The sequence below is a fragment of the Salmo trutta genome, chromosome 1 (assembly GCF_901001165.1).
Source record: "Salmo trutta chromosome 1, fSalTru1.1, whole genome shotgun sequence".
Classification (NCBI taxonomy): Eukaryota; Metazoa; Chordata; class Actinopteri; order Salmoniformes; family Salmonidae; genus Salmo; species Salmo trutta.
Genome location: NC_042957.1, coordinates 841,978 through 865,511, shown reverse-complemented (window position 1 = coordinate 865,511; position 23,534 = coordinate 841,978). Strand labels below are relative to the sequence as shown.

The 23,534-nt window shown below is 47.5% G+C and overlaps 1 protein-coding gene across 1 annotated transcript in view; it reads left to right on the top strand.

Annotated features, from left to right (window-relative positions):
• Nucleotides 1-23,297, top strand: part of gareml (GRB2 associated, regulator of MAPK1-like) — a 30,955-nt gene extending 7,658 nt beyond the window's left edge. The window contains exons 3-8 of the mRNA XM_029774587.1: nt 10,360-10,490; nt 10,710-10,875; nt 12,053-12,267; nt 14,220-14,828; nt 19,776-19,936; nt 20,559-23,297. Of these exons, the coding sequence (XP_029630447.1) occupies nt 10,360-10,490; nt 10,710-10,875; nt 12,053-12,267; nt 14,220-14,828; nt 19,776-19,936; nt 20,559-21,147 (1,871 nt within the window). The 3' untranslated portion in view covers nt 21,148-23,297. The remainder of the gene's footprint in view (nt 1-10,359; nt 10,491-10,709; nt 10,876-12,052; nt 12,268-14,219; nt 14,829-19,775; nt 19,937-20,558) is intronic.
• The last annotated feature ends 237 nt before the right edge of the window (nt 23,298-23,534 follow it).

Here is a 23,534-nt window from a genome sequence, read left to right as displayed (position 1 = left end):
GTACCGGTACAGAGTCAATGTGGAGGCTATATACAGGGTATTACGGTACAGAGTCAATATGGAGGCTATATACAGGGTATTACGGTACAGAGTCAATGTGGAGGCTATATACAGGGGGTACCGGTACAGAGTCAATGTGGAGGCTATATACAGGGGGTACTGGTACAGAGTCAATGTGTAGGCTATATACAGGGGGTACCAGTACAGAGTCAATGTGGAGGCTATATACAGGGGGTACCGGTACAGAGTCAATGTAGAGGCTATATACAGGGTGTTACGGTACAGAGTCAATATGGAGGCTATATACAGGGGGTACCGGTACAGAGTCAATGTGGAGGCTATATACAGGGTATTACGGTACAGAGTCAATGTGGAGGCTATATACAGGGGGTACCGGTACAGAGTCAATGTGGAGGCTATATACAGGGGGTACCGGTACAGAGTCAATGTGGAGGCTATATACAGGGTATTACGGTACAGAGTCAATGTGGAGGCTATATACAGGGGGCACCGGTACAGAGTCAATGTTGAGGTTATATACAGGGGGTACTGGTACAGAGTCAATGTGTAGGCTATATACAGGGGGTACCAGTACAGAGTCAATGTGGAGGCTATATACAGGGGGTACCGGTACAGAGTCAATGTAGAGGCTATATACAGGGTGTTACGGTACAGAGTCAATGTGGAGACTATATACAGGGGGTACCGGTACAGAGTCAATGTAGAGGCTATATACAGGGTGTTACGGTACAGAGTCAATGTGGAGACTATATACAGGGGGTACCGGTACAGAGTCAATGTGGAGGCTATATACAGGGGGTACCGGTACAGAGTCAATGTGGAGGCTATATACAGGGGGTACCGGTACAGAGTCAATGTGGAGGCTATATACAGGGGGCACCGGTACAGAGTCAATGTTGAGGCTATATACAGGGGGTACTGGTACAGAGTCAATGTGTAGGCTATATACAGGGGGTACCAGTACAGAGTCAATATGGAGGCTATATACAGGGTGTACCGGTACAGAGTCAATGTAGAGGCTATATACAGGGGGTACCGGTGCAGAGTCAATGTGGAGGCTATATACAGGGGGTACCGGTACAGAGTCAATGTGGAGACTATATACAGGGGGTACTGGTACAGAGTCAATGTGGAGGCTATATACAGGTGGTACCGGTACAGAGTCAATGTGGAGACTATATACAGTGGGTTCCGGTGCAGAGTCAATGTGGAGGCTATATACAGGGGGTACCGGTACAGAGTCAATGTGTGGGGGCACTAGTTAGTTGAGGTTATATGTACATGTAGAGTTATTGAAGTGACTATGCATAGATAATAACAGAGTAGCAATATTTAGCTAGGCAAGTCAGTTAAGAACAAATTCTTATTTACAATGACGGCCAACCAAAAGGCAAATCAAATCAAATCAAATTTATTTATATAGCCCTTCGTACATCAGCTGAAATCTCAAAGTGCTGTACAGAAACCCAGCCTAATACCCCAAACAGCAAGTAATGCATGTGAAAGAAGCACGGTGGCTAGGAAAAACTCCCTAGGAAAAACTCCCAAGAAAGGCAAAAAACCTAGGAAGAAACCTAGAGAGGAACCAGGCTATGAGGGGTGGCCAGTCCTCTTCTGGCTGTGCCGGGTGGATATTATAACAGAACATGGTCAAGATGTTAAAATGTTCATAAATGACCAGCATGGTCAAATAATAATAATCATAGTAGTTGTCGAGGGAGCAACAAGCACGTCCGGTGAACAGGTCATGGTTCCATAGCCGCAGGCAGAACAGTTGAAACTGGAGCAGCAGCATGGCCAGGTGGACTGGGGACAGCAAGGAGTCATCATGCCAGGTAGTCCTGAGGCATGGTCCTAGGGCTCAGGTCCTCCGAGAGAAAGAAAGAAAGAGAGAGAGAGCGAATTAGAGAGAGCATATATAAATTCACACAGGACACCGGATAAGACAAGAGAAATACTCCAGATGTAACAGACTGACCCTAGCCCCCGACACATAAATTACTGCAGCATAAATACTGGAGGCTGAGACAGGAGGGATCAGAAGACACTGTCGCCCCATCCGATGATACCCCCGGACAGGGCCAAACAGGCAGGATATAACCCCACCCACTTTGCCAAAGCACAGCCCCCACACCACTAGAGGGATGTCTACAACCACCAACTTACCGTCCCAAGACAAGGCCGTGTATAGCCCACAAAGATCTCCGCCATGGCACAACCCGGGGGGGGGGGGGGGCGCCAACCCAGACAGGAAGACCACGTCAGTGACTCAACCCACTCAAGTGACGCACCCCTCCCATGGACGGCATGGAAGAACACCAGTAAGCCAGTGACTCAGCCCCTCTAATAGGGTTAGAGGCAGAGAATCCCAGTGGAAAGAGGGGAACCGGCAAGGCAGAGACAGCAAGGGCGGTTCGTTGCTCCAGCCTTTCCGTTCACCTTCACACTCCTGGGCCAGACTATACTTAATCATATGACCTACTGAAGAGATAAGTCTTCAGTAAAGACTTAAAGGTTGAGCCTGAGTCTGCGTCTCTCACATGGGTAGGCAGACCATTCCATAAAAATGGAGCTCTATAGGAGAAAGCCCTACCTCCAGCCGTTTGCTTAGAAATTCTAGGGACAATTAGGAGGCCTGCGTCTTGTGACCGTAGCGTAGGTGTAGGTATGTACGGCAGGACCAAATCGGAAAGATAGGTAGGAGCAAGCCCATGAAATGCTTTGTAGGTTAGCAGTAAAACCTTGAAATCAGCCCTTGCCTTAACAGGAAGCCAGTGTAGGGAGGCTGGCACTGGAGTAATATGATCAAATTTTTTGGTTCTAGTCAGGATTCTAGCAGCCGTATTTAGCACTAACTGAAGTTTGTTTAGTGCTTTATCCGGGTAGCCGGAAAGTAGAGCATTGCAGTAGTCCAGCCTAGAAGTAACAAAAGCATGGATTAATTTTTCTGCGTCGTTTTTGGACAGAAAGTTTCAGATTTTTGCAATGTTACGTAGATGGAAAAAAGCTGTCCTTGAAACAGTCTTGATATGTTCTTCAAAAGAGAGATCAGGGTCCAGAGTAACGCCGAGGTCCTTCACAGTTTTGTTTGAGACGACTGTACAACCATCCAGATTAATTGTCAGATTCAACAGAAGATCTCTTTGTTTCTTGGGACCTAGAACAAGCATCTCTGTTTTGTCCGAGTTTAAAAGTAGAAAGTTTGCAGCCATCCACTTCCTTATGTCTGAAACACAGGCTTCTAGCGAGGGCAATTTTGGGGCTTCACCATGTTTCATTGAAATGTACAGCTGTGTGTCGTCCGCATAGCAGTGAAATTTAACATTATGTTTTCGAATGACATCCCCAAGAGGTAAAATATATAGTGAAAACAATAGTGGTCCTAAAACGGAACCTTGAGGAACACCGAAATGTACAATTGATTTGTCAGAGTACAATCCATTCACAGAGACAAACTGATATCTTTCCGACAGATAAGATCTAAACCAGGCCAGAACTTGTCCATGTAGACCAATTTGGGTTTCCAATCTCTCCAAAAGAATGTGGTGATCGATGGTATCAAAAGCGGCACTAAGATCTAGGAGCACGAGGACAGATGCAGAGCCTCGGTCTGACGTCATTAAAAGGTCATTTACCACCTTCACAAGTGCAGTCTCAGTGCTATGATGGGGTCTAAAACCAGACTGAAGCGTTTCGTATACATTGTTTGTCTTCAGGAAGGCAGTGAGTTGCTGTGCAACAGCTTTTTCTAAAATGTTTGAGAGGAATGGAAGATTCGATATAGGCCGATTAGTTTTTTAATAATTTCTGGGTCAAGATTCGGCTTTTTCAAGAGAGGCTTTATTACTGCCACTTTTAGTGATCTTGGTACACATCCGGTGGATAGAGAGCCGTTTATTATGTTCAACATAGGAGGGCCAAGCACAGGAAGCAGCTCTTTCAGTAGTTTAGTTGGAATAGGGTCCAGTATGCAGCTTGAGGGTTTGGAGGCCATGATTATTTTCATCATTGTGTCAAGAGATATAGTACTAAAACACTTTCGTATCTCCCTTGATCCTAGGTCCTGGCAGAGTTGTGCAGACTCAGGACAATGGAGCTTTGGAGGAATACCCAGATTTAAAGAGGAGTCCGTAATTTGCTTTCTAATGATCATGATCTTTTCCTCAAAGAAGTTCATAAATTTATTACTGCTGAAGTGAAAGCCATCCTCCATTTGCGAATGCTGCTTTTTAGTTAGCTTTGCGACAGTATCAAAAAGAAATTTCGGATTGTTCTTAGGGCCTCCTTTGGAGACAGGTGCTGAGGATACAAATAAATGTAATTAAAATATAGGACAAAACACACATCATGACAAGAGAGACAACACAACACTACATAAAGAGAGACCTAAGACGACAACATAGCATGGCAGCAACACAACATGGCAGCAGCACAACATGGTAGCAGCACAAAACATGGTACAAACATTACTGGGCACAGACAACAGCACAAAGGGCAAGAAGGTAGAGACAACAATACATCACACAAAGCAGCCACAACTGTCAGTAAGAGTGTCCATGATTGAGTCTTTGAATGAAGAGATGGAGATAAAACTGTCCAGTTTGAGTGTTTGTTGCAGCTCGTTCCAGTCGCTAGCTGTAGCGAACTGAAAAGAGGAGCGACCCAGGGTGTGTGCTTTGGGGACCTTTAAAACCTGTTGGGGCTAGGGGGCAGTATTTTCAATGGCCGGATGAAAAACGTACCCAATTTAAACAGGTTACTACTCTGGCCCAGAAAATAAAATATGCATATTATTAGTAGATTTGGATAGAAAACACTCTGAAGTTTCTAAAACTGTTTGAATGGTGTCTGTGAGTATAACAGAACTCATATGGCAGGCAAAAAAAAACGGAGAAAAATTGAATCAGGAAGTGGGAGAAATTAGAAATGTAGTTTTTCTTTTGAATCCCTTGAAAAACTACAGTGACATAGGATATACGTTGCACCTCCTAACTCTTCCATTGGCTGTCAACAATCTTTAGGAACTGGTTTTATCCATCACCTGTTACCGGGCAGAAAATTGTGGCTCAGTCAATCACTGGCCAGTCTGAGGACAGGTGTCTTATGACGCGCGTGCACATGACTTCGTTGTTTTTAGATTTTTCTTCTGGGATGAATACCTATTGCCCGGTTGTAAAATTATCGCAATTTTACATAAAAAAATACCCTAAAGGATTGATTGTAAACATCGTTTGACGTGTTTCTACAAACGGTAATGGAACTTTGAACATTTCATCTACGGATTTGCGTCCACGCCACATGGCATTGTAACATGTGTTCTGGACGGGTCAACAAAACGGACGTATTTGGACATAAATGATGGACTTTGCAGAACAAATGAACATTTCTTGTGGAAGTGGGTGCTCATCCGAGTGCATTCCACCGAAGATCAGCAAAGGTAAGTAAATATTTCGAACATATTTTTAGAGATTTGTCGACGTCGTGGTTGTAGGCTAACTGTATAGCTTAGCAGTGAAGGCTAAGTTCTGTACTCAGAAATTTGAAGAATGTGCTTTTTCCGTAAAGTTATTTTGAAATCTGACAAAGTGGTTGCATAAAGGAGTAGATTATCTCTAATTCTTTAAATAATTGTTATAAATTTTGTCAACGTTTATGAGTTCTTCTGTAAATTAAATGTGCATATTCTCCGAAGGTTATGGGGAGAAAACATTTTCTGAACGTCACGCGCCAATGTAAAAATGGGGTTTTTGGATATAAATATAAACGTGATCGAACAAAAAAGGCATGTATTGTCTAACATGATGTCCTAGGAGTGTCATCTGATGAAGATTGTCAAAGGTTAGTGCTTAATTTTAGCTCTATATCTGGTTTTGTGATGGCTATCCGTGCTTGGAAAATTGCTATTTTTTTTGCTAAGGTGCTATGCTAAAATAATCGAATGTTTTGCTTTCACCGTAAAGCCTTTTTGAAATCGGACAATGTGATTGGATTAACGAGTAGAGTATCTTTAAAATGCCGTATAATACTGTTTTGTTTTGAATTTCGCGCCGTGCTATCTCACTGGTTGTTGTCCAACCAATCCCGCTAACGGGATTTTATCTCGAAGGGGTCCTCAAGATTAACAGAATGTGACTGGCAGAACGAGTGTTGTATGTGGAGGATGAGGACTGCAGTAGATTTCTCAGATAGGGGGGAGTGAGGCCTAAGAGGGTTTTAGAAATAAGCATCAACCAGTGGGTCTTACGACGGGTATACAGAGATGACCAGTTTACAGAGGAGTATAGAGCGCAGGGATGTGTCCTATAAGGAGCATTGGTGGCAAATCTGATGGCCGAATGGTAAAGAACATCTAGCCGCTCAGAGCACCCTTACCTGCCGATCTATAAATTATGTCTCCGTAATCTAGCAGGGGTAGGATGGTCATCTGAATCAGGGTTAGTTTGGCAGCTGGGGTGAAAGAGGAGTGATTACGATAGAGGAAACCAAGTCTAGATTTAACTTTAGCCTGCAGCTGATATGTGCTGAGAAGGTGAGGAGGAGGGTTTATTCTCCAGGTCTTTAACCGTTTTCCAGAACTTCTTGGGGTTAGACTCACAGAGAGAGATCTGCTCCTTAAAGTAACTAACTTTGACCTTCCGGGTAGCCTGAGTGCATTATTTCTCATTTGCCTGAACGAGAGCCAGTCAGCCTGAGTATGAGTGTGCCGAGCCTTTCACCAAATGCAATTCTTGAGGTGGAGTAACTCTGCCAGATCATGGTCGAACCAGGGGCTGAACCTGTTTTAAATTCTCATTTTCTTTATGGGGCATGTTTGTTAACAATACCACTGAAAATATAAAAAAATAAGGTCCAAGCTTCTTCGACAGAGGGGATCAAGCTGATTTTATACCAATTTACAAAGGCATGAAGGTCATGAAGGAAGGCTTGCTTCAAGTTTTTTAGCAGGCGTCTATGACAAATCAGGACAGGTTGTTTCTCTGAGCAGCCATTACGAACACAGGCTGTAAAACAGTGATCACTAAGGTCACTACAGAAAACACCAGACTGATACCTATCAGGATTATTTGTGAGGATAACATCAAGGAGAGTAGCCTTTTCTGTGGGTTTGGAGTCATAACTTGTGGGATTGGTAATAATCTGAGAAAGATTTAGGGAGTCCCATTGCTTTAGGACTTGGTCAGGTGGTTTAAGCATGTCCCAGTTTAGGTCACCTAGCAGGACAAATTCAGATTTAGTGTAAGGGGCCAGGAGAGAGCTTAGGGCAGGTAGGGTACAGGTAGGGTACAGGTAGGGTACAGGCTGGTGCTGATCCAGGACGATAGCACCCAAAAACAGTCAACAAATAGCAATTTCAAAGTTCAATACTTAAGAACAGGAAATGAAATTGTTTGGCGATAGACTTGGCGGGGACAACCGAGCACTGAAGGTGATCCTTGGTAAAGATTGCCACTCCGCCACCTTTGGAAGATCTGTCTTGCCGAAAAAGGTTATAACCAGAAAGGTTAAGATCAGTATTCAAAACACTCTTCCTTAACCACATCTCAGTAATGACCAACACATCTGGATTGGAGCTGTGAACCCACACTTTCAATGGATCCATTTTAGGTAATAAGCTTCTAGTGTTAACGAGCAGAAAACTCAGGCTTTTACGAGAGCAGAAATCAGGGGAAGGGAACGGTTAGGGCTGATACTTTCAGACCTTTGGAGAAATGTGTCTGTTGTTGTGGATCAGAGGGGGAGAAGAGGAGAACGAGGGAGGAGGACAGGAGGGGGAGGAAGACAGGAGCTGGAGGTGAGAAGGAGGAGGTAAGAGGAAGAGAAATGGAGGAGAAGAGGAGGAGGAGACGAGGAGGAGGAGGAGAAGAGGGGGAGACAGAGAGGGGTTGTGTGTGTGTGTGTGTGTTCTAGTGTGTGTTTGTCTGTCTCCATAGTGATGTATCTCTGTTCAGCGTGAGAATGGAGCTTGTTTAACGGTTACCATAACAACCCCTCTAGATTCTGATTGGGTGAGAGAGGAGGCCAGAGTCAACTAAGGGGAGTGGGGGTATACGCCACTGGCAACAGTAGGTTTAGAAAGACAGGACACCTTCCTTCCTCTCTCTGACTAGAAACCACCTCTCCCCCACGTTTAGAAACCATCTCTCCCCCACGTTTAGAAACCATCTCTCCCCCACGTTTAGAAACCATCTCTCCCCCACGTTTAGAAACCACCTCTCCCCCACGTTTAGAAACCATCTCTCCCCCACGTTTAGAAACCACGTCTCCCCCACGTTTAGAAACCACGTCTCCCCCACGTTTAGAAACCACGTCTCCCCCACGTTTAGAAACCATCTCTCCCCCACGTTTAGAAACCACGTCTCCCCCACGTTTAGAAACCATCTCTCCCCCACGTTTAGAAACCACGTCTCCCCCACGTTTAGAAACCATCTCTCCCCCACGTTTAGAAACCACGTCTCCCCCACGTTTAGAAACCACCTCTCCCCCACGTTTAGAAACCATCTCTCCCCCACGTTTAGAAACCATCTCTCCCCCACGTTTAGAAACCATCTCTCCCCCACGTTTAGAAACCATCTCTCCCCCACGTTTAGAAACCATCTCTCCCCCACGTTTAGAAACCATCTCTCCCCCACGTTTAGAAACCATCTCTCCCCCACGTTTAGAAACCATCTCTCCCCCACGTTTAGAAACCATCTCTCCCCCACGTTTAGAAACCACCTCTCCCCCACGTTTAGAAACCACCTCTCCCCCACGTTTAGAAACCACCTCTCCCCCACGTTTTTGTACCTTATCTTCTTTGTCTATTTGCATGTATTATGGATCCCCATTAGTTCCTGCCAAGGCAGCAGCTACTCTTCCTTGGGTTTATTATGGATCCCCATTAGTTCCTGCCAAGGCAGCAGCTACTCTTCCTGGGGTTTATTATGGATCCCCATTAGTTCCTGCCAAGGCAGCAGCTACTCTTCCTGGGGTTTATTATGGATCCCCATTGGTTCCTGCCAAGGCAGCAGCTACTCTTCCTGGGGTTTATTATGGATCCCCATTAGTTCCTGCCAAGGCAGCAGCTACTCTTCCTGGGGTTTATTATGGATCCCCATTAGTTCCTGCCAAGGCAGCAGCTACTCTTCCTGGGGTCCAGCAAAATTAAGGCAGTTATCCATTTTAAAACATTACAATACAATCATAACAGATTTTACAACACACTAAGTGTGTTCCCTCAGTCCTCTACTGGCCTCTACTACCACATACAGTGTCAACAAAACTAAATCCATGTGTACAAGTCTGTATAGTACTTGTGTTATCATGTGTTTGTGTGCATGTGTCTGTGTTTGTGCTACTTCACAGTCCCCGCCCAAAAGGTGTTTTTTTAATCTGTTTTTTAAATCTGATTCTGCTGCTGCATCAGTTACTTGATGTGGAATATTGTTCCATGTAGTCATGGCTCTATGTAGGACTGTGTGTCTCCCATAGTCTGTTCTGGACTTGGGGACTGTGAAGAGACCTCTGGTGGCATGTCTTGTGGGGTATGGATGGGTGTCTGAGCTGTGTGCCAGTAGTTTAAACAGACAGCTCGGTACATTCAACATGTCAACACTTCTCACAAATACAAGTAGTGATGAAGTCAATCTCTCCTCCACTTTCAGCCAGGAGAGATTGACATGCATATTATTAATATTAGCTCTCTGTGTACATCCAAGGACCAGCCGTGCTGCCCTGTTCTGAGACGATTGTAGTTTTCCTAAGTCCCTTTTTGTGGCGACTGAACAGTAGTCCAGGTGAGACAAAACTCGGGCCTGTAAGACCTGCCTTGTTGACAGTGTTGTTAAGAAGGTAGAAACTAGGGCCTGTAGGACCTGCCTTGTTGATAGTGTTGTTAAGAAGGTAGAAACTAGGGCCTGTAGGACCTGCCTTGTTGATAGTGTTGTTAAGAAGGTAGAAACTAGGGCCTGTAGGACCTGCCTTGTTGATAGTGTTGTTAAGAAGGTAGAAACTAGGGCCTGTAGGACCTGCCTTGTTGATAGTGCTGTTAAGAAGGTAGAAACTAGGGCCTGTAGGACCTGCCTTGTTGATAGTGTTGTTAAGAAGGCAGAGCATCACTTTATTATAGACAGACTTCTCCCCATCTTAGCTACTGTTGTATCAATATGTTTTGACCAGGACAGTTTATAATCCAGGGTTACTCCAAGCAGTTTAGCCACCTCAACTTGCTCAATTTCCGCATTGTTCATTACAAGATTTAGTTGAGGTTTAGTGAATGATTTGTCCCAAATACAATGCTTTTAGTTTTTGAAATATTTAGGACTAACTAAATGAAGCGTTTCTCTCCCTGTCTGTGTGTAGGTAGGTTCCGTCTGATAGATGAAGACAGAGACGTCAGGGACCCCATCCAGTATTTCTCCTCGGTGGAGGAAGTGGCCGGAATGTTCCCTGACCGCGTCTTCGCCATGGAAACGATCAGCTTCACTGTCAAGGTCAGGGGTTAGCTGAAGGAGCTTCGGCCAGCTCTACGCTGTCTGTTTCAGCTGTACATCACAAACCATGCTCTGTGTGTGTGTGTGTGTGTGTGTGTGTGCGTGTGTGTGTGTGTGTGTGTCTCTGTGTGTATGTGGTCTCTGTGTGTGTGTGTGTGTGTGTGTGTGTGTGTGTGTGTGTGTGTGTGTGTGTGTGTGTGTGTGTGTGTGTGTGTGTAGGTTCTGTCAGGGGAGTTCAGTGAGGACAGTGAGTCATACAGTGTGGTGCTGCAGCCTGGTGATGAGCTGTCACTCACGGGAAAGGCGGAGTTTCTCACAGCCACGCCCACCACGGAGAAGACTGGACTGAGCGCGCTCCTGAGACGCCTGGGGAAGACTCCCCGCAGTAAGACACACACACACCACACCCTGAGCTCTCTCTCTGTTCCACACCATACACACCACACCCTGAGCTCTCTCTCTGTACCATACACACCACACCACACCACACCATACCATACACACCACACCATACACACCACACCCTGAGCTCTCTCTCTGTACCACACCATACACACCACACCACACCATACACACCACACCACACCACACACACCACACCACACCACACCATACACACCACACCACACACACCACACCACACCACACCACACACCACACACACCACACCATACACATCACACCATACACATCACACCATACACACCACACCATACACACCACACCCTGAGCTCTCTCTCTGTTCCACACCACACCACACCACACCATACACACCACACCACACCATACACACCATACACACCATACACACCACACCACACACACCACCACACACCACACACACCACACCATACACACCACACCATACACACCACACCATACACACCACAGCATACACACCACACCATACACACCACACCACACCATACACACCACACCATACACATCACACCATACACACCACACCACACCATACACACCACACCACACCATACACACCACACCACACCATACACACCACACCATCCACACCATACACACCATACACACCACACCACACCACACCACAACACACACACCACACCATACACACCACACCATACACACCACACCACACCACACCATACACACCATACACACCACACCACACCACACCATACACACCACACCACACACACCACACACACCACACACCACACACACCACACCATACACACCACACCACACCACACACACCACACCATACACACCACACCATACACATCACACCATACACACCACACCATACACACCATACCACACCATACACACCACACTATACACACCACACCACACCACACCATACACACCACACCATACACACCACACCATACACACCACACCACACCACACCATACACACCACACCATACACACCACACCATACACACCACACCCTGAGCTCTCTCTCTGTTCCACACCTTCCACACCACACCACACCACACCATACACACCACACCACACCATCCACACCATCCACACCACACCACACCACATCCTGAGCTCTCTCTCACTTTGTTTCAGGTAAAACTCCATGTCTGGTGTGTATGAACCATCGGACCAATCAGAGCATCTCTCTGCCCTTCGCCTGCCGAGGACGGTTCTGCACGCGCTCCCCTCTGGAGCAGGGCATGCTGGGAGCTGACCACACGGTGCGCAGCATCATCGAAAGGGTCCGACTTCCTGTTAATGTTACCGTGCCGACCAGACCACCACGGAACCCCTACGACCGCCACGTGGTGAGACATCAAATCAAATGTTATTCGTCACATGCTTTGTAAACAACAGGTGGAGACTAACAGTGAAAAACTTGTTTACGTGGCCCGTCCCAACAATGCAGAGAGAAAGACCGTAGAGGAAAGGAATAACGCGTAACGATATCTTGGCTACATGGGGTTCCAGTAACGAGCGTATGTGAAGAATCAAAAAAGTACAAAAAGAGTCAATGCAGATGGTCCTGTTTAACTATTTAACTAACTATTCATCAGTCGTATGGCTTGGGGTTAGAAGTTGTTCAGGGTCCTGTTAACTATTTAACTAACTATTCATCAGTCGTATGGCTTGGGGTTAGAAGTTGTTCAGGGTCCTGTTAACTATTTAACTAACTATTCATCAGTCGTATGGCTTTGGGTTAGAAGTTGTTCAGGGTCCTGTTAACTGTTTAACTAACTATTCATCAGTCGTATGGCTTGGGGTTAGAAGTTGTTCAGGGTCCTGTTAACTATTTAACTAACTATTCATCAGTCTTATGGCTTGGGGTTAGAAGTTGTTCAGGGTCCTGTTGGTTCCAGACTTGGTGCTCCGGTACCGCTTGCCATGCGGTAGTAGAGAGAACAGTCTATGACTTAGGTGGCTGGAGTCTTTGACAATTTTTAGGGCCTTCCTCTGACACCGCCTGGTGTGGAGGTCCTGGATGGCAGGAAGCTTGGCCCCAGTGATGTACTGGGCCGTTCGCACTACCCTCTGTAGCGCTTTGCGGTCGGAGGCCGAGCAGTTACCATACCAAGCGGTGATGCAACCAGCCAAGATTCTCAAAAATTGTCTTCTTCAACTCCTAACTTATTGCACAATTTGACTGCAGGTATTTACTTAAAAATTAGCTACAAATATTCAAATGTAAAAAAAACCGTCAAAGAAATAGTTTCAACGGTATTGACGTTATTGAAAAACCCTCCTGTGGCTATTTCTGAATACCCTGGTATACGGTATACAGTATACTGCCCAAGACTAGTTTGGACCAGGATAGATCTTTAATGATGTGGACGCCAAGGTACTCTTAACCCGCTCCACTACAGTCCCGTTGATTGAATGTTGGCGTGCTCGGCCCTCCTTTTTCTGTAGTCCACAATCAGCTCCTTTGTCTTCATCACGTTGAGGGAGAGGTTGTTGTCCTGGCAACACACGGCCAGGTCTCTGACCTCCTCCCTATAGGCTGTCTCGTCATTGTCGGTGATCAGGCCAACCATTGTTGGGTCGTCAGCAAACTTAATGACGGTGTTGGAGTCATGAGTGGCCATGCAGTCGTGGGTGAACAGGGAGTACGGGAGGGGGCTGAGCACGCACCCCTGAGGGACCCCCGTGTTGAGGGTCAGCGTGGCGGATGTGTTGTTACCTACCCTTAACACCTGGGGGCGGCCCGTCAGGAAGTCCAGGATCCAGTTGTAGAGGGAGGTGTTTAGTCCCAGGGTCCTTAGCTTAATGGTGAGCTTTGAGGGTACTATGGTGTTGAACGCTGAGCTGTAGTCAATGAATACCATTCTCACATAGGTGTTCCTTTTGTCCAGGTGGGAAAGGGCAGTGTGGCGTGCAATAGAGATTGCATCATCTGTGGATCTGTTGGGACGGTATGTAAATTGGAGTGGGTCTAGGGTTTCTGGGATAATGGTGTTGATGTGAGCCATGACCAGCCTTTCAAAGCACTTCATGGCTGCAGATGTGAGCGCTACGGGTCTGTAGTCATTTAGGCAGGTTACCTTGGTGTTCTTGGGCACAGGGACTATGATGGTCTGCTTTAAACATGTAGGTATTACAGACTCAGACAGGGAGAGGTTGAAAATGTCAGTGAAGACACTTGCCATCTGGTCAGTGCATGCTCTGAGTACGAGTCCCTGTAATCTGTCTGGTCCTGTTGTGAATGTTATGGAGAGCCGATACTGTAGGTGACTAACTGTGTGATTCTGTCCGACTCCAGGTGAGAGAGGGGCATCGCTACAAGCTGTTGAACATTGTCAGTAAGACGGTGGTGTTGTGTCTCGTCCTACGGCCAATACAACTGGTTCCCTCCCACTTCCTGTTGCTGCGCTGCATGCCGCGCTTCTCTGTGGCAACGCCCTCGGCAACTACAGACAGCCTGTTGCTACGGCAACATGCCAGCTTCGACCCTGATGGGTACAGCCGAGCCGTCCGTGAGACACGTCCAGAACTCAGCGAGGAGAGAGTGTGCGTGAGCGAGGATGGTGTGTGCGTGTCAGCGCAGGACTCTCAGCTGCTGTCTGTGTGTGTGTTCGCTGGGGGCGGAGTTACAGACAACGTCAGCCAATCGCAACGCTGCAGAGACTCTCTAGGGGAGGGGACAGAGTACCTCTCTCCCAATTGGACAGAGGCTGAGCTGCAGACCAGTGAAGAGATCCCCTACGAGGAATTGTGGACCAATCAGACTGCAGAGGGCCTGGGGAAGGCAGAGCCAAACCGAATCTCCGTCCATTCCTCTTCCTCTTTGGATGGATTGCTGGGGACCGCCCGCCTCGCCATGGTGACAAGAGTATCAACCCCGCCCCCTGTACCTCCAAAATCAGACGCAGTGAGTCTCTCCCATAGAGATACCTAGAGAGCACCTCTCCTATCTATACTACATTGATACTTGGCGAGCACCTCTCCGTCTTTACCAGAGAGAGGAGAGGTGCTCTCTCTAGTATATCTATACCATAGAGATTCCCTCGCCTATCTATACCATAGAGATACCTGGAGAGCACCTCTCCTATCTATACCATGATACCCTCGCCTATCTATATCATAGAGATACCTAGAGAGCACCTCTCCTATCTATACCATGATACCCTCGTCTATCTATGTCATAGAGATACCTAGAGAGCACCTCCTATCTATATCATGATACACTCGTCTATCTATATCATAGAGATACCTAGAGAGCACCTCTCCTATCTATACCATAGAGATAGGCCCATTCTTCTCTTCTCCTCTGCTACTCTTCCCCGGGTCTTTTTTTTTCAAAATAATGTTTTCTCTGTTTTATTTTCCTGGTTTTACATTTTTGTTTTTATTTTTCACTCTCAAAATTCTAAGTATTCATAGAGAAACAACGATGGTCTGAGTCTTTTTCAATGCTTAAATCACATTAAATACCTTATTTTTTATGTTTGGAAGAAAACTAACAAATGTCGATTTAAAAAAATATATACGTTTTGTGTAATTCCCCTTTAATTGTGCATCTAGCGAGTGAGGAATGTGCTGTCTAACGTGCCGGTCTAGTGATGGTTCTGTACTGCTGCTGCTCATTTCATGGCAACATTTGCAAATAATAGATACAAATTATGTACTTCTGCCAGGTGAGCCTCCTTTGCAGTTAACATTTCAAGATGCACTATATGCAACAACAACATTTTTTAAAAAAGACGCAAAAACAAATCTTAAAAACGGGATAGAAATAGCTCACATAGAACAGATCTACCACTTCTTAGACTTGCTTTAAATGATAATTACAGATCTATAACATACATTTCTATGTGAATTTGGTTGGGTTGCCCAAAAAGGGACATGTTGCAGCTTTAATTGGGAAGGTTTTGGGGAAAGTATTTCTGTCAACCCACAAGACGGTTATCACATCAACTTGCTTCACACGGAGGGATAGACAAACACACGCACCACACAGACAGACAGGGGCAATATTACTGGAAAGGAATTGGTAGATATTGTGTTCGTTTTTGGCTTTTTAAACCAATAGTGGCTAACCAGCAGTGGGATAATGTCAATGTTGCCTTGATTAGATAGTAGCTCGCCTATCTATATCATAGAGATGCCTAGAGAGCACCTCTCCTATCTATATCATAGAGATACCTGGAGAGCCCCTCCGCTATCTATACCATAGAGATACCTGGAGAGCCCGTCTCCTATCTATATCATAGAGATACCTAGAGAGCACCTCTCCTATCTATACCATAGAGATACCTAGAGAGCACCTCTCCTATCTGTGACAGCATGGGCAGCACCAATGAGGGATGTCTCCATTTGTAAGTAGTCCACTGGGTGGGACATCCTATAGGTTAAGGAAGAACAGAATTCCACCCAGGTCATTAGGAGAATGAAGGAGATTCAGGTCATTAGGAGGGATCAGCCAATGAATGAAGGTGATTCAGGTCATTAGGAGGGATCAGCCAATGAATGAAGGAGATTCAGGTCATTAGGAGGGATTAGCCAATGAATGAAGGCGATTCAGGTCATTAGGAGGGATGAAGGAGATTATCAATTGTTTTGCTCGACTCCTCGCGTCCTCTCCTCTCCTTCTTTTGATTAAGGTCAAAGGTAATCGAGGAGCGGAAACTATTGTGATTGTATGAAATGACTCCTACATTAGCACATCATCAATCAAATGATGTTTACTATTTGTTTATTCAATAGTTTTACCCTATTTACTTGTTATCGAATTGGTAGTTACGACCTTGCCTCAGTGCGGAAACTCCCCAGCGGGCTCGGTAGAGGTGAAGATCGGGACGTGTCCTCCGAAGCATGCTCCACCAAGCCGTGCTGCTTCTTAACCCGGAAGTCAACCATAACCTACATTACTCATCTCATATGTATATACTGTACTCTATACCATCTACTGCATCTTGCCTATGCCGTTCGGCCATCACTCATTCATATATTTATATGTACATATTCGTATTCATTCCTTTACACTTGTGTGTACAAGGTAGTTGTTGTGGAATTGGTAGATTACTTGTTAGATGTTACTGCACTGTAGGAACTAGAAGCACAAGCATTTCGCTACACTCGCAATTAACACCTGCTAACCATGTGTATGGACCAATAACACCTGCTAACCATGTGTATGGACCAATAACACCTGCTAACCATGTGTATGGACCAATACCACCTGCTAACCATGTGTATGGACCAATAACATCTGCTAACCATGTGTATGGACCAATAACATCTGCTAACCATGTGACCAATAACATCTGCTAACCATGTGTATGGACCAATAACATCTGCTAACCATGTGACCAATAACATCTGCTAACCATGTGTATGGACCAATAACACCTGCTAACCATGTGTATGGACCAATAACACCTGCTACCCATGTGTATGGACCAGTAACACCTGCTAACCATGTGTATGGACCAGTAACACCTGCTAACCATGTGTATGGACCAATAACACCTGCTAACCATGTGTATGGACCAATAACACCTGCTAACCATGTGTATGGACCAATAACACCTGCTAACCATGTGTATGGACCAATAACACCTGCTAACCATGTGTATGGACCAATAACACCTGCTAACCATGTGTATGGACCAATAACACCTGCTAACCATGTGTATGGACCAATAACACCTGCTAACCATGTGTATGGACCAATAACACCTGCTAACCATGTGTATGTGACAAATTAAATTTGATTTGATTTGAACCAACGTATCAATGGAAACACCGTTCGACTGATGACCCCAGGCAGCTTGCAGGCACCCGGTCTGCCAAACCCTCCACGGGTGGTGCACCCGGTCTGCCAAACCCTCCACGGGTGGTGCACCCGGTCTGCCAAACCCTCCACGGGTGGTGCTCCCGGTCTGCCAAACCCTCCACGGGTGGTGCACCCGGTCTGCCAAACCCTCCACGGGTGGTGCACCCGGTCTGCCAAACCCTCCACGGGTGGTGCTCCCGGTCCTGCCAGCTGTGACACCGCCTGGGAGGCCCAAATGATGTTTACAGGGTTGGAATCACATTTATATGTGTTGTGTAAATAAAAAAAATAGTTGTGCCAGACATTTTATGGATAAAAAGATGACTTGCGTATCGTTTTTAAACATACTTTTCTCCTCAGAGAAAACAACAGGAGGGTGTAGCAGGAAGCACATGATTATCCTCGGCCGGAGCCTCGGTAGGAGGAGAGAACTATTAAAGCTGCAATATGTAACTTTTTGGGCGATCTGACCAAATTCACATAGAAAGCAAGTCTAAGAAAAGGCGTATCTGTTCTGTGTGTGCTATTTCTATGATTCCCGTGCTTATGTTTAGTTTATACCTGTTCAGACATCACCCTCCAGGGGGCAGTAAATCACCAACCTTGTCTTTATACCTGTTCAGACATCACCCTCCAGGGGGCAGTAAATCACCAACCTTGTCTTTATACCTGTTCAGACAACACCCTCCAGGGGGCAGTAAATCACCAACCATGTCATTATACCTTTTCAAACAACACCCTCCAGGGGGCAGTAAATCACCATCCTTGTCATTATACCTTTTCAGACAACACCTTAATACTTGTTCAGACAACACAGTTTGTTTACCGACTGTCAGAAGTAGAAGATTAAACTTCAAAATGGTGGAAACCCTTAATGGCCCTGTTCATTCTAAATCAGGCTTTGTGTCAGAAAAGCCCTCTATCCATCTTCATGCTAAATCAGGCTTTGTCAGTAAAGCCCTCTATCCATCTTCATGCTAAATCAGGCTTTGTGTTAGAAATGCCCTCTATCCATCTTCATGCTAAATCAGGCTTTGGCAGTAAAGCCCTCTATCCATCTTCATGCTAAATCAGGCTTTGACAGTAAAGCCCTCTATCCATCTTCATGCTAAATCAGGCTTTGACAGTAAAGCCCTCTATCCATCTTCATGCTAAAGCAGGCTTTGTGTTAGAAATGCCCTCAATCCATCTTCATGCTAAATCAAGCTTTGTGTCAGAAATGCCCTCAATCCATCTTCATGCTAAAGCAAGCTTTGTGTTAGAAATGCCCTCTATCCATCTACCCCCCACTCTCTCTCTGTCTCTCTCTCTCTCTCTGTCTCTCTCTCTCTCTCTCTCTGTCTCTCTCTCTCTCTGTCTCTCTCTCTCTCTCTCTCTCTCTGTCTCTCTGCCTCTCTCTCTCTGTCTCTCTCTCTATCTCTCTGTCTCTCTCTCTCTCTGTCTCTGTCTCTGTCTCTCTCTCCCTCTCTCTCTCTCCATTTGGTTGTTAAACTCAGGATGAGACTGAATTATTGATACACACTTACTGGAATTGGTCACACACTCTGTGTGTTTCAAACTTTATTTTTAACATGCGCCGAATACAAGTGTAGACCTTAATGTGAAATGCTTACTTACAAGCCCTTAACCAACAATGCAGTTTGTGTGCTGAAGAGTGTGTTTCAGGAGTGAAAGGTCGAGAGTGACATTTACCAGCATGCCAACACACACACACACCCATCCACACACACACACACACACACACACACACACACACACACACACACACACACACACACACACACACACACACACACACACACACACACACACACACACACACACACACACACACATCCACCCACCCACCCACCCATCCACACACACTCCTGTATTATTGCACATTCCTCTGGAAATTCTTCAGACTCTATAGAAACCACTCTGTGTGTGATTGTGTGGGTGTGTGTGGGTGGGTATGTATGTGGATGTGTGTGTGTGTGTGTGTGTGTGTGTGTGTGTGTGTGTGTGTGTGTGTGTGTGTGTGTGTGTGTGTGTGTGTAGGTGAGAGAAGAGTGCAGGTTCCTGATCGCTCCTCCTGTTCCTCCTCGATGCTGTAAAGGAGACTCCTCCCCTTCCTGTCCAAGCCCCACCCCCAGTCCACCGGTCCCGCCCCGCTTCCCACAGACACATCTCTCCTATTACTCCTCTGGACCACCCAACAGGTACACACACACACACACACACACACACACACACACAGCCACACACACACACACAGACACACACACAGACACACCCACACACACAGACACACACACACACAGACACACACACAGACACACCCACACACACAGCCACACAAACACACACAGACACACACACAGACAGACACACACCCACACACCCAGACACACAAACACACACACACACACACACACACACACACACACACACACACACACACACAGACACAGACACAGACACACACACAGACACACAAACACACACAGACACACAGACAGACAGACACACACACACAGACACACACACACACACACACACACACACACACAGACACACACACACACAGACACACAAACACACACAGACACACGCACAGACACACAGACAGACAGACACACACACACACACAGACACACACAGACACACACACAGACACACACACAGACACACAGACAGACACACACCCATCCACACACACACACACACATCCACACACACACACACAGACACAGACACAGACAGACACACACAGACTAACCATATCCCTTTCTCTCATCCTTCCCTCTCTCTCTTTCCATCTTTCTTTCTCTCTCTCTCTAGTTGTTCTGTCTCTCCTCCAGACTCGTCTATCTACTGTTATCCATGTTCCTGGACTGACCCCTCCCACATCAGCCCTGAGCCAATCCCTGCTCTCCCTGCTGACAGCTTGGCCAATCCCCAGCCAGCGCAGGCCACCTGGGTGGAGCCGTGGAGCTATAATTCCTCCTCCTTCTCCCGGCTGAGGCTCCCGCCCCCTCAGAGTCGATTCGCTCCCTTCGGAGCACTGAACCCCTTTAACCGACCTAGTCCCTCCCCCTGCCCCTCCCCAGAGCCTGTACCAGCCAATCAGACAGCAGAGCTCTCCAGAGGCGCCGAGGGAGGTGGGACATGCGAGGGGTCGACTCCGCCTAGTGACCCTGCCTGGCGCCCGCCCACTGACCTGTCTGCCCTCTCATTGGAGGAGGTGTCTGCCAGTCTGAGGTTCATTGGCTTATCAGAGGCAGCGGTGGGCGTGTTCCAGAGAGAGCGCGTTGACGGGAGCCTCCTGGTTCAGCTCGACGAGGAGACCCTGTCACATGACTTCCATCTCAGCCGATTGCACGTCACCAAGATCACACAGTTCATACAGGGCTGGAGGCCCAAGATTTAACAGATCACACAGTTCATACAGGGCTGGAGGCCCAAGATTTAACACCATCACAAGGTGTTTATCACACCAGAGGAGGCAGCTGATTGGAGGACGGCTCATAATAATGGCTGGAACGGAAACCATGTGTTTGATGTACTTGCTAGCATTCCACTGCAGCCATTACCACGAGCCCATCCTCCCCAATTAAGAAGCCACCAACCTCCTGTGCGATCTACGTAAAGGACGAAGGCAAGGTTTGCCATTTTAATGAAGTACTGTACTTTCTGTCTTGTTCGCTGTAGTCACCCTCGGTGGGCTCCTCCCTCGGTGGGCAGCTCCCTCGGTGGGCTCCTCCCTCAGTGGGCAGCTCCCTCGGTGGTCAGCTCCCTCGGTGGGCAGCTCCCTCGGTGGGCAGCTCCCTCAGTGGGCAGCTCCCTCGGTGGGCTCCTCCCTCGGTGGGCTGCTCCCTCGGTGGGCAGCTCCCTCGGTGGGCTACTCCCTCAGCCTCAGTGGGCCGCTCCCTCGGTGGGCAGCTCCCTCGGTGGGCTTCTCCCTCGGTGGGTTGCTCCCTCGGTGGGGTGCTCCCTCGGTGGGCTTCTCCCTCGGTGGGCAGCTCCCTCGGTGGGCAGCTCCCTCGGTGGGCTGCTCCCTCAGTGGGCAGCTCCCTCAGTGGGCAGCTCCCTCATTGGGCAGCTCCCTCGGTGGGCAGCTCCCTCGGTGGCCAGCTCCCTCGGTGGCCATCTCCCTCGGTGGACAGCTCCCTCGGTGGCCAGATCCCTCGGTGGGCAGCTCCCTCGGTGGGCTGCACCCTCGGTGGGCTGCTCCCTCGGTGGGCAGCTCCCTCGGTGGCCAGCTCCCTCGGTGGGCAGCTCCCTCGGTGGGCAGCTCCCTCGGTGGGCAGCTCCCTCGGTGGGCTGCACCCTCGGTGGGCTGCTCCCTCGGTGGGCTTCTCCCTCTGTGGGCTTCTCCCTCTGTGGGCTTCTCCCTCTGTGGGCTTCTCCCTCATTGGGCAGCTCCCTCGGTGGGCAGCTCCCTCGGTGGGCAGCTCCCTCGGTGGACAGCTCCCTCGGTGGCCAGATCCCTCGGTGGGCAGCTCCCTCGGTGGGCTGCACCCTCGGTGGGCTGCTCCCTCGGTGGGCAGCTCCCTCGGTGGCCAGCTCCCTCGGTGGGCAGCTCCCTCGGTGGGCAGCTCCCTCGGTGGGCAGCTCCCTCGGTGGGCTGCACCCTCGGTGGGCTGCTCCCTCGGTGGGCTTCTCCCTCTGTGGGCTTCTCCCTCTGTGGGCTTCTCCCTCTGTGGGCTGCTCCCTCATTGGGCAGCTCCCTCGGTGGGCAGCTCCCTCGGTGGGCAGCTCCCTCGGTGGGCAGCTCCCTCGGTGGGCAGCTCCCTCATTGGGCAGCTCCCTCGTTGGGCAGCTCCCTCATTGGGCAGCCTGTGACATGACTTCCACTTTAGGACGTTAACAAGGCGACACTCCATCTTAACTCCTCCTCCACATTGACTGGATTGGTTGAACAGCACAGAAGAGAACCTCCCGACAGTAAAATGTTTTTCTCGTCAGGACCAGAAACAAGGAAACACCGCTTAGGCATTTATTTTCCGCCTGTAACGTTTGGTTACCGTAGAGCCATCCTACATGTCCCTTCTTATTGGTTGAATCAGATGCTGTGTACCTTCCGATGAACCCGGCTGCTGTGTGCCTTCTTATTGATTGGAGGAGAGATAGGGACTCTATACTGCCACTTGGAGGGTGATTAGAGAAGTGTGCTAGTCAGAGCATTTAAATCTCTATATTCAAGGTTAACATGTGTCCCTCTGCTGGCCAGTCAACCTATTACAGAATGCCTTTGGTTTGTGGAGAACAAGTTTAATGCCTAGATTCAATCAGATCTTTGGAGTCATCAAATCGGTGAGAAGCAGATCTTGCGATCCTCAACCCTTCCTTAACGTTATTGAGTGAATTAAGAAGGAATGGCGACGTAATTTGTAGCGACATAAGAAGCGAAATGTGGTTTTCCATCAAAATAATAATGACTGTGTTCTAACACGACATAATAAAGGAACTTATGTTTTAATAGATGAGTCAGACAGGAGAGTTTGAGTGATGAAGTTGGACAGAGGATATCAAAATCTCTCCGCCAAGAAACACTTGGATGAACTGGAAAAAAAAAAATTCTGTCAATTGAGCCTTGTTCTCTGCCAGATGTTATACAAACTGTTATACATGGATAATAGCTAGGCCTATCTGCATGATTGACTTGTCATTTCAATAGGCCTAGGCTGCTATATACAATCTGGGTATCTGATTGTAATTCAACTTTGCCATGGTTTGCTTAGCTAGATGCAGCTAGCCTATAACTCCTGATAGGCCTATTAGATAGCCTACAGTAGGCTAGGCAATATGTAAAAT